We start from the raw sequence: 13,855 nt of genomic DNA on the forward strand, positions 1-13,855 counted from the left end.
TTTAGACAATAACATCTGTATAAAGTCATTTAGACAACAACATCTGTATAAAGTCAACTTATGAATGCTTCAATGTTTAAAAAGATTTTTAAAAATGAGATGTTTGGAAGAAGAAACTTTTGAAGACAAAGTTGATCCGACCGCCTCAGTGAACTTTAACAAACGGCCTCACCTTGTCGATGTAAAAGTCGACCTCAGAAGCAGACTGGAACTCTCCGTCCAGCGCCGAGATGCCGCTGGTCCACACCAAGTTCTTCATCTTGTGCTTGAAGACCAGCAGCTGGATACGGAACTCCTGCTCCGTCAGGTCCAGGAACCCCGCCAGCTTGGCTACGGGCATGGTGGTGTACAGCTTCAGGAAGCTGGAGGGCAGAAGGAGGCGACGTCGCTCACAGGTCAACGGAAACATTGCAACACCTTCAAACATCTGGAGAACAGTTTGTTTACCTGCGAATGGTGGAGAGCTGAGCCTGCTGCTGCACCTCCTCAGCGAACACCTTCATCTGCTGCCGGAACGGTTCCCTGTGGTAGTCCGGGTGGACGTTGTCGTAGTTCGGCACCACGGGGGACAGGAACTTGGGACAGGCGAAGCTGAACAACTCCTCGAACACCTGCAGGTCTCTGTGGTTAGAGAAGGAGAAGCAGGTGAGGAGCTGCAGCCGACACACAAACAGTCCAAGTAACAATAAAAGAACGTGTTGGGTCTTCAACCGAGTTTCAATTGTTACGTTTCAGTAAGAAACTAAAGGAAGTTTGTCCTGAAATCAACTGAAAAACAAACAAAAACAGCTAAAAAGCACAATTTCTGTTGGTAATCTTAAATAAATGTTCTTCCAAGAGTCCTGGAGGAACTGTAAAGTCCTCCTTAAATGCTGTATTTGAAATATTGATGTTTACAACCAAATTTCAGGAACTAATGATAAAAATGTTTTAATCACTTTTAATACATTTATAATCCAGGTCATTAAACCTGTAAATGCTTTTGAGTGAAGGAGAAATTAAAGTTTTTCATTTGATTCTTTCCAACGTTGTATTTTATCTCCAAAGTGTCTGAAACTTTTTACAACCAGATCTTTTCCTTCCGGTAAAACAAGTCAAGTCTTTAGAGTCGAAACCATTCACGTCCACACCAGCACACTGGTTACATCAGGGGATTGTGTCTTCTTCCTGCTGCTCCCTCGTCACGTGTCTCCACAGTGAGTCCTCCTCCACCTCACTCTGTCCTCACTCTGTCCTCACTCTGTCTTCACTCCAACTAACTCCATGTCCTCTCTAACTGCATCCATGTATCTCCTCTTTGTCTTTTTCCTGGCAGCTGCATTTCTAACATCCTTCTACCAGTATACCCACTGTCCCTCCTCTGGACATGTCCAAACCACTGTCCCTTCTCTGGACGTGTCCTCTCTAACCCAGTTGTCCAACCTGTGCTGTACCTCTGATGATCTCATCCCTGATCTTCTCCATCCTTGTCTCTCCTAAGGAGAACCTCAACATCTTCATTTCTGACACTTCCAGTTCTGTCTCCTGTCTTTTTGTCCATGTCTCTGTCTCCAGACCAGACAACACAGCTGCTCTCACCACTGTCCTGTTGCTCCAAGAGAAAAAGCGGAGTCGAGCTGCGTTTGTTAAATCTGAGGAGCTCCAGATGTTTTTGTTCTTCAGAAGCTCTCTGCGGGGCTTCCAGATGTTGGAGGAGCTGAAATGCTGTTGAAAAGGCTCAACTAGTGAAATGGATGCAGACGGTAAAGCGCACACTCGTGGTCATGTTGCTCAGAGGACAACTCTGGCTCGATGAGAGGACTCAGCGTCTCACCCTTTCTGCATGCGGAGCATCTTGTCTCCGTACTTCTCCCTCAGCTGGGTGTGGATGCTTTCATCGATGCGCATCGGGTACATGGTGAGCGCGATGGCCAGAAGGCCGTGCATCTGCTCGTTCTGTTTGTTGATCTACAAACGTTTCAAACAGGAAGTCGTCAGAACAGAAGTCGTACAGAAAGAAAGCGGCGCAGCAGTTTTCCTCCTCACCATCTCATATTTATACGTCGACCTCTGGAACATGTTTCTGGTCCTCTGGATGTACAGCAGGATGTTGGCGAACACTCGAATGGCGTCCTGGTAGCGGCGCATCATCAGGTAGGCGAAGCCCACGTAGTAGTAGGTGGTGATCTGGCACTCGGGAACTCGTGAGTACATGCTCTGCACGACAGGAGATAAACCACGAGGTCAACACGCCAACAGGATCCGTGAAGGACCAGGGCTGACGGCACAGATGATGACATCATAACTTTAACATCGACAAACCATTTTATGAATAATCTATTAACGGTTTCATCTGAAATGACAGTTTATCCGTCGAGTCCCTCTCTCTTTGGGTCATGTTGGAATTACCGTCATTTCCGGACTATAAGCCGCTGCTTGTTCACAGATAAGACAGAACTTTATTGATCCGCAGGAAATTGTTGTGCCAGAGTTTCAGTACAAAGGAACAAACACAAGGGATCACACAAGATATAAAAATATCAACAAAGTTCTAAACCGGTGCAGACAGAAACATTAAAGAGTTTATTGTGATGCAGGATTAATTTACTGTTTGATGTCATTTGAAAGTTTGATGCCACAGGGAGGAAGGACTTCCTGTGTCGTTCTGTGGAGCACCTCGGTGGTCTCAGACTACGTCTGAATGTGCTGCGGTTAGAGTCCAGGGTGTCGTGTGTGTGTGTGTGTGTGTGTGGGGGGGGGGTGTTGTTCAGGACCTGGAGCAGTTTCCTCAGCATCTTAAACAACGCTGACGCTAATTTATGTTTTTTTTTTTGTTTTTTTTACGGGCTAACGAGCTTCATGCAGCCAAAACATTGAGCCCCGTCACACCCGGGATCTCTCAGAGCTGCTCAATACACGTCTCTCTTGGGGGGCGGACCCTCGTGACTCAATGAGACCACCTGTATAAATAAATAAATAATCTGACCAATGAAATTAACCAACAGGTCACAGTGGACCGGGAGGGAAACAAAGTTTTTGTTCCGGAGTCAAAACCAAGCCAGTGGATCCTGCCAGTGGATCCTGCCAGAGGATCCTGACAGAGGATCCTGACAGTGGAGCAGAGTAAAAAAAAAATCCTCCACCAACGGGTTTCCAAAGGCTGCTGTGATGCAGAGGACACTGTCCTCCATCCTCCTCCTCCCTGTGTGCAGGAGGAAGATGAAGATAGCGATCAATGACTTCCTGGTAGGCTACTTTTTTAAATATATTTTTTCAAACCAGCCGTGTTACCAGCACTGTTCATGAAAAATTATTTACTGTACGTATTTGTATGTTACCGGTAAGTAGGACTGGGCGATATGGACCAAAATTCTTATCGCAATATTTTTTTACAAAAAAACGAGATATACGATCCCGTCAGATGAACAAGACGGCTAAAGCGTTAGCCGTCTTGTTAGCCACTAAGGACCGTATCTTTAGCGATATGATAAACTGTTGATTTATCAATGTTGCACTTCCTCTCTCTGTTCCTCTAAAGGGCAGAGCACGGCTAAATGAGCTCTGAACCGTGGTTCACGTCAAGGAAGGAGTCAGGTCTGTCGGAGCTGCAGCTTCACACACTCTGCTGCTGCGTTTACTTCTGCTAAACGTCTCCTCTCATCCTGTCCGCCCACCTCCTGGAGAAGCAGGAAGGGGAGGGGGAGCGCGGCTGTGTGTGTGTGTTCGAGGAGGTAGAAGGAGGGGGGGCCTCCTGGTAGAAAGAAGATGGCAGAATTTCAAAGTATAAAACTATATAATAATAATAATAATGTCATCACTGTATGTTTCCATGCAATGGCAAAATTAGTCTCTGCATTTAACCCATCCACCACCAGGTGGTGCCCAGGGGGCATTTTGGGGATGAGGTGTGCTGCCCAGAGACACCACGAGGTATGCAGTGACCGGGGATCGAACCTGGGACTTTCAGGTCCCGAGCCGGCTGCCTCTACACCATATCGTTGTATATCAAGATAGTCTCAACTTATATCGCAAAAAAAATTATCTCGATATTTTAAAAATATAGAGATATCGCCCAGCCCTACCGGTAAGTATTTAATTAAAAGGTTAAAAAAATATTTCTGTATAAATGTCTCATGTTACAACATGAACACCTGCAGCTTAGAGACAAGTGTGACCTGTACATGTACAAAATGGTTTTTCCTTTTTAAATTTAGTGGGTGTGGCTTATATTCAGGTGCGCTCAACAGTCCGGAAATTACGGTATAATTTTAGATTAAGCAGAGTCCGTGTCAAACGAGTCACGATATAAAGTTTTAAAAACTGAATGCGCCTCAAGTCTGGGAGTTCTTGAAGCTAACCTGAAGAGGAACAACAGAAAGTCAACGTTTGCCAACCACATCTGAATGAGACCATGAGTGATGGAGACTGGGAACCAGAACAAGGTTTGCTGGGAGCTGCTGTGCTCTGTGATGTCAGACAGGTCGTCTGCTACGTTTCTCAGTGAATAAATGTTTGAATGTTTAGTTCATGCTGTGCCGGTGTTGCAACAAGTTTCGCTCCCGAGTCCAGATCCGTTTCCCCCCCGACCTTTCCGCTCCGGGGTTTTAAATTCAAACGCTGAAAGGAAAGACCAGGACAGGAGTGGGAACGGATCCGAACACGACACCTGCGCGTTTCATGCGTGCAGCTAAAATAACATGAAATCAGACGTTCAAATATATTTAATAAATAATATAAGATATGCACAAGTGAAAACATTTTGTTCCCGTCTTCACCGTTTTGTTTTTAATAGTTTTTGTTTTGCTCATTCTGAAGACAAATCTCTTGAGACTGGATTACAACAAAAGGAGAATTTCAGTTTTTAACAAAACGATGAAAATTCAGACTGTTCATATTTAAATATAGAAATAAGAGCAGTTCGTTTGTCGCGGTGAAGTTTGGACCTTTCAGTTTATATTTCATGCTTTAACCTGAAAGTCTTTTGTTTACATTTTATTTTGCCGTTGATGCCAACGTTAACTGTAAAGAATAAAATGAACTAAAACAAACCAGTGAGAGCTGTGGCCCTCAGTCCTGGGGGGCCCTGATCCTGTTTTAGTTCTTCCCCTGCTCTTGAGCGGGTCTTCAGCTCTACGGAGGCCTGTTAATCACCCGTTCGTTGAAATCAGGTGTGCTGAAGCGGAGAAACACCTAAATCATGCAGGATCGGGTCCTGGAGGACAAGGACTGGGGACCGCCGTGACAGATTCATGAAAATGAAAACAGTGGTGGTCCTGGTTGAGATCGTACCTTCTTGTTGAGCTCGATGTTCTCCAGGACTTTGATGGCCTGGTAATAATCACCGAGCAGAGAGTGAAGCCTCAGGAGTCCCACCAAGCTGAAGTAACCCAACATCTTGTACAAGGAGTGGCGGCCATATTCTCCAGCCACACTTTCTGGGTCTCCTGGATCCAACAAAAAGACAGCACGTCAGAAGGTTTGCAGTTTGTCCAGACTTCGTTTAGAGATGGCCTTTCATGACAAACGGCCTAGAAAATACAGAAAAGTCTAAAACGTTTCAGTTTTGTTTGTCAACTCGTCGTTTACCTCCACTGGTGTAGACCTCGAGCTGACGGTTGATGTTGCTCTTGTCCACGAGGGAGTGGAGAACGTTGAGGACACTGTGGACGTTCCAGATCTTCGGGTTGTTCCTCAGGAACTCGATTTCCTCCTCAGACTTTTTGGCCGTCTTGCAGCGGTACTGACTGAAGGACTGGAACTGCAGGAGAAAGAGCAGTTTTCACATTTCAGTCGGGCCTACGCTTCTTCCAGGAGCGAGAGGAGACAGATTAAATATGAGGAATCTGAACAAGGCGTGGATCTATACCACACACCTGAGGCCCAACAGAACAGGTAGATGGCCTTCTGTTAACCACTTGTGGCAGTTTTTAATACGGCAAACCAATACTCTTTAAAAAGCATGTTATAAAAAGCACCTGATAGATGAACTCATCAATAATATCCCAGAGCCACTGGTTTGGCAGTTCCAAGGGGGCTGGGCCATCAGCATCTGTTTACAGACACACATTCCCATCAAACAAACGTATCAACAGGAAATATATACTAGAGGTAAAGGATAAGAGAAACAAAACTTACTGAGGATGTAATTGAAGAGGTTGCAGTAATTGTAATACGACTCAAATCTTTGTTCTAAAGTGGGTCCTCCCTGATAAACACACAAAATTATATTTACAATTCCAGACACTTCCTACGTTTCAACAGTTACCGTAATTTCAGGACTATAAGCCGCTACTTTTTCCACACGCTTTGAATCCCGCGGGTTATACAATGATACGGCTAACATATGGTTTGTTTGTTTTTTGACGGGCTAAAGAACTCAGGTCATACATCAGCCAAAAAATGGTTTGTGAACATGGGAAAAAATCCAAAAATAAGTCGCTTCGGCCTATAAGTCTCAGCGCATGTAAATTATGAAAAAAAAAAACTGAGACATAAAGGCCGAAAAATACGGTACCTGCATTTCACCAGGGCGGCGCAGCTGGTTTGACCGTAGCTCCAAGCAGCGAGCAAAATGAAGGTGGGGGGACTATGGCAGGCCGATTGTGTCATTAATAGATGGTGAAGATTCTCAGTCATCCAGGACATGGTAAATTCAAAAAAGTTCAAGACAAAATAATAAAGTCCAGTTGTTTTTGTTTTGAACTTTTTTGAATTTGTCATTATAGCCACATTTACCCATTACATGATACAACCAAGTAGGTGTCTCTGCAGACAAATTCAGAAGGCGTATCTGGAAGGCCACATCTGATTGGACTATAGGAAAATGGGCGTGTCTGGTTGGCCACATCTGATTGGACTATAGGAAAATGGGCGTGTCTGGTGGGCCACATCTGATTGGACTATAGGAAAATGGGCGTGTCTGGTGTGCCACAGATATATTATGTCTATGGTGTTAACTGGTTCAACATTAGCGGCGTCTCCATAACTTTTCTTTCTGCCTCTTTTAACACAGAACTTCCGGTTACATTTCAAAATAAGAGCAACATAAATGGGTAGTGGGGAGAACTAAATGTTTTTTTTAATACCTAGCCATTACATTAAAAAAATAAAATCAATTTTGGTTGTTGAAAAATGTGACAATAGTTACAATCAATTCATAAAGAAAGAAAAATAAAGTAACCAAAATAATAATGATCCTTAAACTTCTTGTTCAACTTTTAAATCAGTCGCTGCAGATGAGTGATTGTCAGTTTCTGTCAGGTTTCTGCACCTGGAGCAGGTATTCTGTTTACTGCTTAACTTCCTCAGCTGTCTCTCATTTTAAAGGTCACTCCATGTTTCAGCTCCTTTCATAGATCAGATCTTATAGAAGAACTGCTAACGAGCTAATTTTGTTTGTAGTGTTTATTTTGAGCCGTTATCTCGTCACAGGACTCATGATCTTTAATTGAGACCAGACTTTTTGACAAATAGGAGCAGGTTTCTCTTCAGATGCTTCATATACAATACTTCATATACAAGGAGAGGATGCCGGGCGGGGGTTATGGTGAGGCTACGAGCTAACGCTAAAGCCGGTAAACTCCCCATGCCGTCTCTCTTTCTGTCGAATGTCCGCTCGTTGGACAACAAGGTGGATTTACTTCGTCTGAGAGCGGGCGCCTCAGAAGAGATGAAGAAGTGTGCAGTGCTTTGCCTCACAGAAACGTGGATTACAAGTGAAACGCCGGACTCAGTCTTCCAGCTGGATGACAGACTTTTTTTTTCGAGCGGACCGCTGCAGCGAGCTAACGGGGAAATCACGGGGGGGCGGAGTGTGCATTTACGTGAGTAAAAGTTGGTCCACGAACTGTACTGTTGTAAATAGCTCATGCTCGAAGGCTTTGGAGCAAATAACAGTGAAATGTCGGCCACATTATCTACCTCGAGAGTTCACAGTGACTTTTATCACAGTTGTTTACATTCCTCCGGACGCTAATGCTAATGAATCACTACAGGAGCTACATGATATCATCAGCTCGCTGCAGAACAAACACCCCGAGGCTCTTTACATTGTAGCCGGAGACTTTAACCACGTGAATCTAAAGGACTGTCTCCCAAGCTTTAATCAGCATGTGACGATTCCGACACGTGGAGACCGCACGCTGGACCGTGTTTACACGAACGTAAAAGATGCATACAAAGCCGAACCCCGCCCCCACCTAGGACTGTCAGACCACATCTCAATCTTCCTGGCTCCTGCTTACATGCCCCCGCTGAGACGCTCCAGACCGGTTCAAAAGAAAGTTAAATGTTGGATCCAGGACAGTGGCCCCATACTGAGAGATTGTTTTGATCGAACAGACTGGCAGGTTTTCAGAGAAGCTGCTGAAAATGGAGGTTCGCTTGATCTTGACCAATACACATCCTCAGTACTGGGTTACATTAGTACATGTACTGACACAGTCTCCACTATCAGATATGTTAAAAGCTACCCAAACAGAAAACCTTGGCTGAATGCAGAGGTGCGTACCCTGCTGGAAGCCAGGAACACTGCCTTCAGGACTGGAAACTCAGAGGAGCTGAGTAGGACAAGAAAAGAGCTGGTTGCTGGTATTAAGAGGGCCAAGGCCACATATGCAAAGAGGATCGAGGGTCAATTCATCTCACAAGACCCTCGGAGCATGTGGAGGGGCATTAAGTGCATAACAGATTATAAAGGAAGGAGTGAACAATGTCCCAAAGACCCATCTCTGCCTGATGCCCTCAACAAGTTCTATGCACGCTTTGAAGACCCGAACAGACCACCCAGCACCAGACTCACCTCACCACCGGATGAAGAGCATCTCAGCGTGACCTCAGCAGAAGTAAGGAGTACCTTCAGGAGGATTAATCCGCACAAAGCAACTGGCCCAGACAACATCCCCCGGAAAAGTGTTGAAGGAATGTGCTGATCAGCTCTGTGAGGTGCTGGCAGACATCTTTAACACCTCACTTACCCTGGAGACAGTTCCCACCTGCCTGAAGACTGCCACCATCATCCCAGTCCCAAAAAGCTCTACAGTGACTGGTCTGAATGACTATCGGCCAGTGGCCCTCACCCCGATAGTCGCTAAATGCTTCGAAAAACTGGTCATAACTCACATCAAAACAACCATCAACATCAACGAGGACCCTCATCAGTACGCATACCGTGAGAACCGATCAACAGAGGATGCAATCTCCTCTGTGGTCCACACTGCACTCAACCACCTGGAGCAGAAAAACTCTTACGTCCGTATGCTCTTTGTGGACTTCACATCCGCCTTCAACACCATGATCCCCCAAACCCTGATGGACAAACTATCCACACTAGGACTAAGCCCCTCCATCTGCAACTGGGTACTAGACTTTTTAACAAACAGACCACAGTTAGTGAGGATCCACAACCTCTCCTCCTCCACCATAACCCTCAGCACTGGCTCTCCTCAGGGATGTGTGTTGAGCCCCCTCCTGTTTACTCTGCTCACATATGATTGTGCAGCTACCCATCCAGGCTGTCACATTGTAAAGTTTGCAGATGATACAGCGGTGGTGGGATGCATCACAAACAATGATGAGTCCAGCTACAGGCAAGAGGTGGAACACCTGGAGAGCTGGTGCAGAAAGAATAACCTTCACATCAATGTGAAGAAGACAAAGGAGATGATTGTGGACTTCAGAAGGAACAAAAACACCTACACCCCCCTGAACATAAGAGGATCTGCGGTGGAAGTGGTCTCCAGCTACAAGTACTTGGGTGTACACATGAATGACAACCTCAGCTGGAGCAACAACACCACCAGCCTGATCAAGAAAGCTCATCAGAGACTCTACTTCCTCAGACGGCTGAGACGAGCTGGTCTGGGAAGCTCAGTCCTCACCTCCTTCTACAGGTGTGCAGTGGAGAGCATCCTGTGCTCCAGCATCAACGTGTGGCATGGAGGCTGCACAGCTGCAGAAAGAAAAGCTTTGCAGAGAGTGGTGAAGGCTGCACAGAAATCTGTTGGAGTCAGTCTCCCCACCATCACAGACATCTACACCTCCAGATGCAGGAAGAGGGCCACCTGCATCATGAAGGACCCCACCCACCCAGCACACACACTTTTTGCCCCACTCCCCTCAGGAAGGAGGTTAAGGAGCATTAAGTGTAGAACCACTAGACTGAGGAACAGCTTCTACCCTGAGGCTGTTAGACTCATGAATCTCTAACTAGAATAATCACTGTGAAAAACCATATCATGTTGCTGCTGATCTGTTTCATGTTGCTGCTGATCTGTTTCAATGTTGATGTGTTCATGCGTGCACATCTGCTCACAGACTCATGTTCATGTTTGTGGTGATGTTCAATGTTTTATGTTATGAGTGCTTAGTGTATATTTAGTTGATGTTTCTCTTAGTTCATATCTTAGATGTTATTACTGTTTTTCTTATACATTTTATTGTTGGATGTAACTGGGACCCTGTGTACATAATTTCGCTCCACCACATGTACCACATGAGGTGCGAATGACAATAAAGAAACTCTGACTCTGACTCTGATATTTCATTGTACCCAGACCACAGACAACCTGTTTCAGGTACAGCTACAACCAAGAACAAGAGAATCTTCTTGTGTTTGACAGCAGATATAACGCTGGTTCTTAGAAGCCTTCAGTTTTAAAAAAGAGCTGACGTAACTAAAGAGCAGCAGATACAGCCAATCAGTGTTTGTCCTCCAGAAACGCCCACTTCTGGTCTGCAGAGAACCCTTTCTCATAGAACAGCTATTACTACTCTCCTGCCATCAAGTGGCTGAAAATGGGACTGCTCTTATTTTTTTTCAGTCAATGAATGAAAACGGTCATATATCTGTCAAAAATTGGTTTATAAATATGGAAAAAAATTAATAAATATGTCGTTTCAGCCTATAAGTCGCAGGGCATGTAAATTATGTAAAAAACTGTGACATAAAGGCCGGTATACCTCATCTTACAACGTGGACACCTGCGGCTTATAAACAAGCGCAGCCTATATAGGTTCAAAATTATTATTTTTAAATTTAGTGGACATGGCTTATATTCAGGTGCGTTCGACAGTCCGGAAATTACGGTACTTATCAAGTGAGAAGGTGATGAAAACATTTATGTAGTGGAGTTACTCACGCTGACTTTAGCGTAGATGTGTCTGTAATAAAGTTCCTTATAGAGGATGAGAAACACAGCATCTGTGTAACGAATTAAAACAATTCTAATGAGATAAACATCTCCAACAACATGTTTTTTGTTCCTAGACTTTACCATCAGTAACAACCAGATACAAATGTAAGTTATAAGAAACATTTCCCAACAAATATCATTTAAGCTAAACGCAAGAAGAAAACTTGTGAATCACTCTCACCTGTTCCAATAAGCGATGCGATGGCTTCAGCCTCAGGCCAGGGGGACGTCTTGAAGAAACGTTCGGTTAATTTGTTCCAGCTGGTGCGGAACAAGATGGAATCAAAATTAATGCGACATACGTGCACAGCTCGTCTTTCCTTCTAAAAGAATGGAACGTCACAAAAAGGAGGTGAAGTTTACCAACAAACCTGTTCTCGTAAACGTCCTGGATCTCGTAGACCTTCTGCTCGATGCTCTCGCTGGAAACGCGGTTGGACTGCAGCTCGTAGACCTTCTGGTCAATCAGGTCAGAGACGGTTTTGTGAAAGTACTGCAGAAAGTTCTTGATCACCTCTGGAATGACGTGGTAGGTCTGCTGCTCGTACTGCCTCTCGAAGGCCAGGTCTGCTTTGGGGTCGCCTGCAAAAACAGATTTAACAGCCATCGATATTACCAGGGGAATTTATTTTACTGTCAATAATTGAAAACGCAGATAAAGATGAGTAAACTTACCGGTGTGCAAATCATAGTCAGTCGAGTAGGAGTAAGGATCGTACTGGGGAGAAAAATATAATTATAACATCAGGTACGTTACAACCAGTGCTGACTGGTGAAATCTTTGCTAACCCTGAATTTTTTTCATTTCTGATTAATTTTTCCAACCTAGCAGAGCCATTCCATAGAAATATATATTTTTATTGCACTTAACATGAACTCTCATTTATAACATTTGGTAAAAGTGACCAGATTTGTCAGATTATTTGCTTTAAATGGAATTATAACTAACCAAATATACCGAAGGTGGAAAGGAACATTTAAAACTACTTAATAAACCATTCATTTGTGTTTTCAAGTTTGCATATAACAAAAAAAAAATGTCCCATTTGAATGATTTGCATATTTCTTAACCAGCATTTGCAAATTGTTGAAATAATAAAATGTTCTGCAGTAGGAAGATTTATGCTAATATAAAACAGATTTTAAACAATTAAAAAGTTAATATGTTACTCATCAGAATCATGTTTTATAAATTGGAATCTGCCATTTTTTTTATTTATGGAAACTTAGGACGTTTTTACATAAGTTTTTAAATTTAAAACACTGTAGGTTTTTTTTTTTACCTAAACATATACAATTGACAACATTTGACAGCTGTAAAGCTCTTTAAACTGAAATTTAAAAATGCTTTGTTAACAAGCACTTTGGTAACAGCTGCTGTTTTAAATGTCTTTTATAAATAAAGTTGCTTAAAATAATTTAACTAAAACATTTGTTAGCGTAAAGAAATTTTGCCATCTGCCATCAAGCTGGTAGTGATAAATATGACTATCCTCTTAAAGATAAATTTCATTAGTCAATTTATAAACAGCATAATGAGAGTTTAGTCAATTTATAAACAGCATAATTAGAGTTTAGTCAATTTATAAACAGAATAATTAGTTTATCAGTTTCGTTCATCGGTTAGCTGCAACACGGCTAGCTTAAATGCTACTTCGCTAACAGCTTCTAAATCTGGTTTTGTTGTTATTTCAACGGCAGCTTCCGGCTTTATTAGAGAAAATATCCACTAACTTCTTCCTCTTCGTGGTACGACATGCTCCTAGGTGTTAGTCCAAGCCCGTCCGAGAGTGGAGTAAAAGGTAAAAGATGTACCCCGCAAGCTAACGCCGCTAAACCACGCAGACAGCGCTGAAAAGACCGGAGACCCGGATCCGGAAAAACTGTGACGTAACACGCAGCCTGTGCATTATGGGAAATGAAGTGTATGTTTTTGAGGTATGGCTCGCAAACAAATCTGTACTTAAAGCAGAAAGTTATTTTAATTTATTATAAGTAAATAAATACAATTATTCTGTATTGAACATGATTTCTAATAATTGAATGTATGAGCTTTATTTTTTGGGGGGAGGGGGGATTAAAAAGCATAAAAGTTGCAGTTTTTATTTTATCAACCCTATTGTTCATTATATTAAATAAACATTGTATTTTTAATCAGCACTTATTTACTTAAATTACCCTTTATTACAATTTATTTAACCCTTTCAAAACATGAATTCGTTCATTTGGAACGAACACTTGCTGGTTGGCGGACTCGCCGTTAGGTGGCGTCAGAGAGAAAGAGGATCCGAAACAGTTTCAGATCACAAGAACCGTGGGTTTAAATTATGAAGATGCTTCTTTGATTCTGTGAGTCCTAAAAAAAAAATCTAAGTTTGTTCGGTTTTTAGTGTTTCAGTTCTTCTTCTGTGGTCCTGTGTCATGCACGTGGTGCACCTTGTGTGTTTTAAGCTGAGAAACAGTCAAAATATAGATTTCTATACGTTAAAGTTTGACACTAAGCCTGAACATCAGCATGCTGTGGTTTGGAAGCAGCTGGATGAAACCGAACACCTGAGGTGTGCACTGTGCAGGTACACACCTCAGGTGCTCAGCCAGCAGCTGACGGACTCCTTCAAACCCACCTGTGGGCTCCAGCTCCCCCCCCCCCCCCCCCCCCCCCCCCCCCCCCCCCGCCCCCCCAC

The 13,855-nt window shown here is 43.5% G+C and overlaps 2 protein-coding genes across 2 annotated transcripts in view; both read right to left on the reverse strand.

The window, feature by feature from the left end:
* Positions 1–13,855, reverse strand: part of LOC119422272 (androgen-dependent TFPI-regulating protein) — a 25,423-nt gene that overhangs the window by 1,801 nt on the left and 9,767 nt on the right. The gene's annotated exons all lie outside the window — the stretch shown is intronic.
* On the reverse strand, positions 173–13,042 carry LOC119410988 (eukaryotic translation initiation factor 3, subunit 6 interacting protein; the record flags this gene model as incomplete). The annotated part of the gene is given in 13 exon segments (XM_037677911.1): positions 173–362; positions 448–621; positions 1,814–1,947; positions 2,026–2,196; positions 5,269–5,423; positions 5,566–5,737; positions 5,955–6,028; positions 6,115–6,184; positions 11,118–11,179; positions 11,353–11,432; positions 11,543–11,753; positions 11,847–11,889; positions 12,906–13,042. Coding segments are annotated over 13 exon segments (1,560 nt in total), but the record flags the coding sequence as incomplete, so codon positions are not given.

The sequence above is a fragment of the Nematolebias whitei genome, chromosome 1 (assembly GCF_014905685.2).
Source record: "Nematolebias whitei isolate Nwh7 chromosome 1, NemWhi1, whole genome shotgun sequence".
Classification (NCBI taxonomy): domain Eukaryota; kingdom Metazoa; phylum Chordata; class Actinopteri; order Cyprinodontiformes; family Rivulidae; genus Nematolebias; species Nematolebias whitei.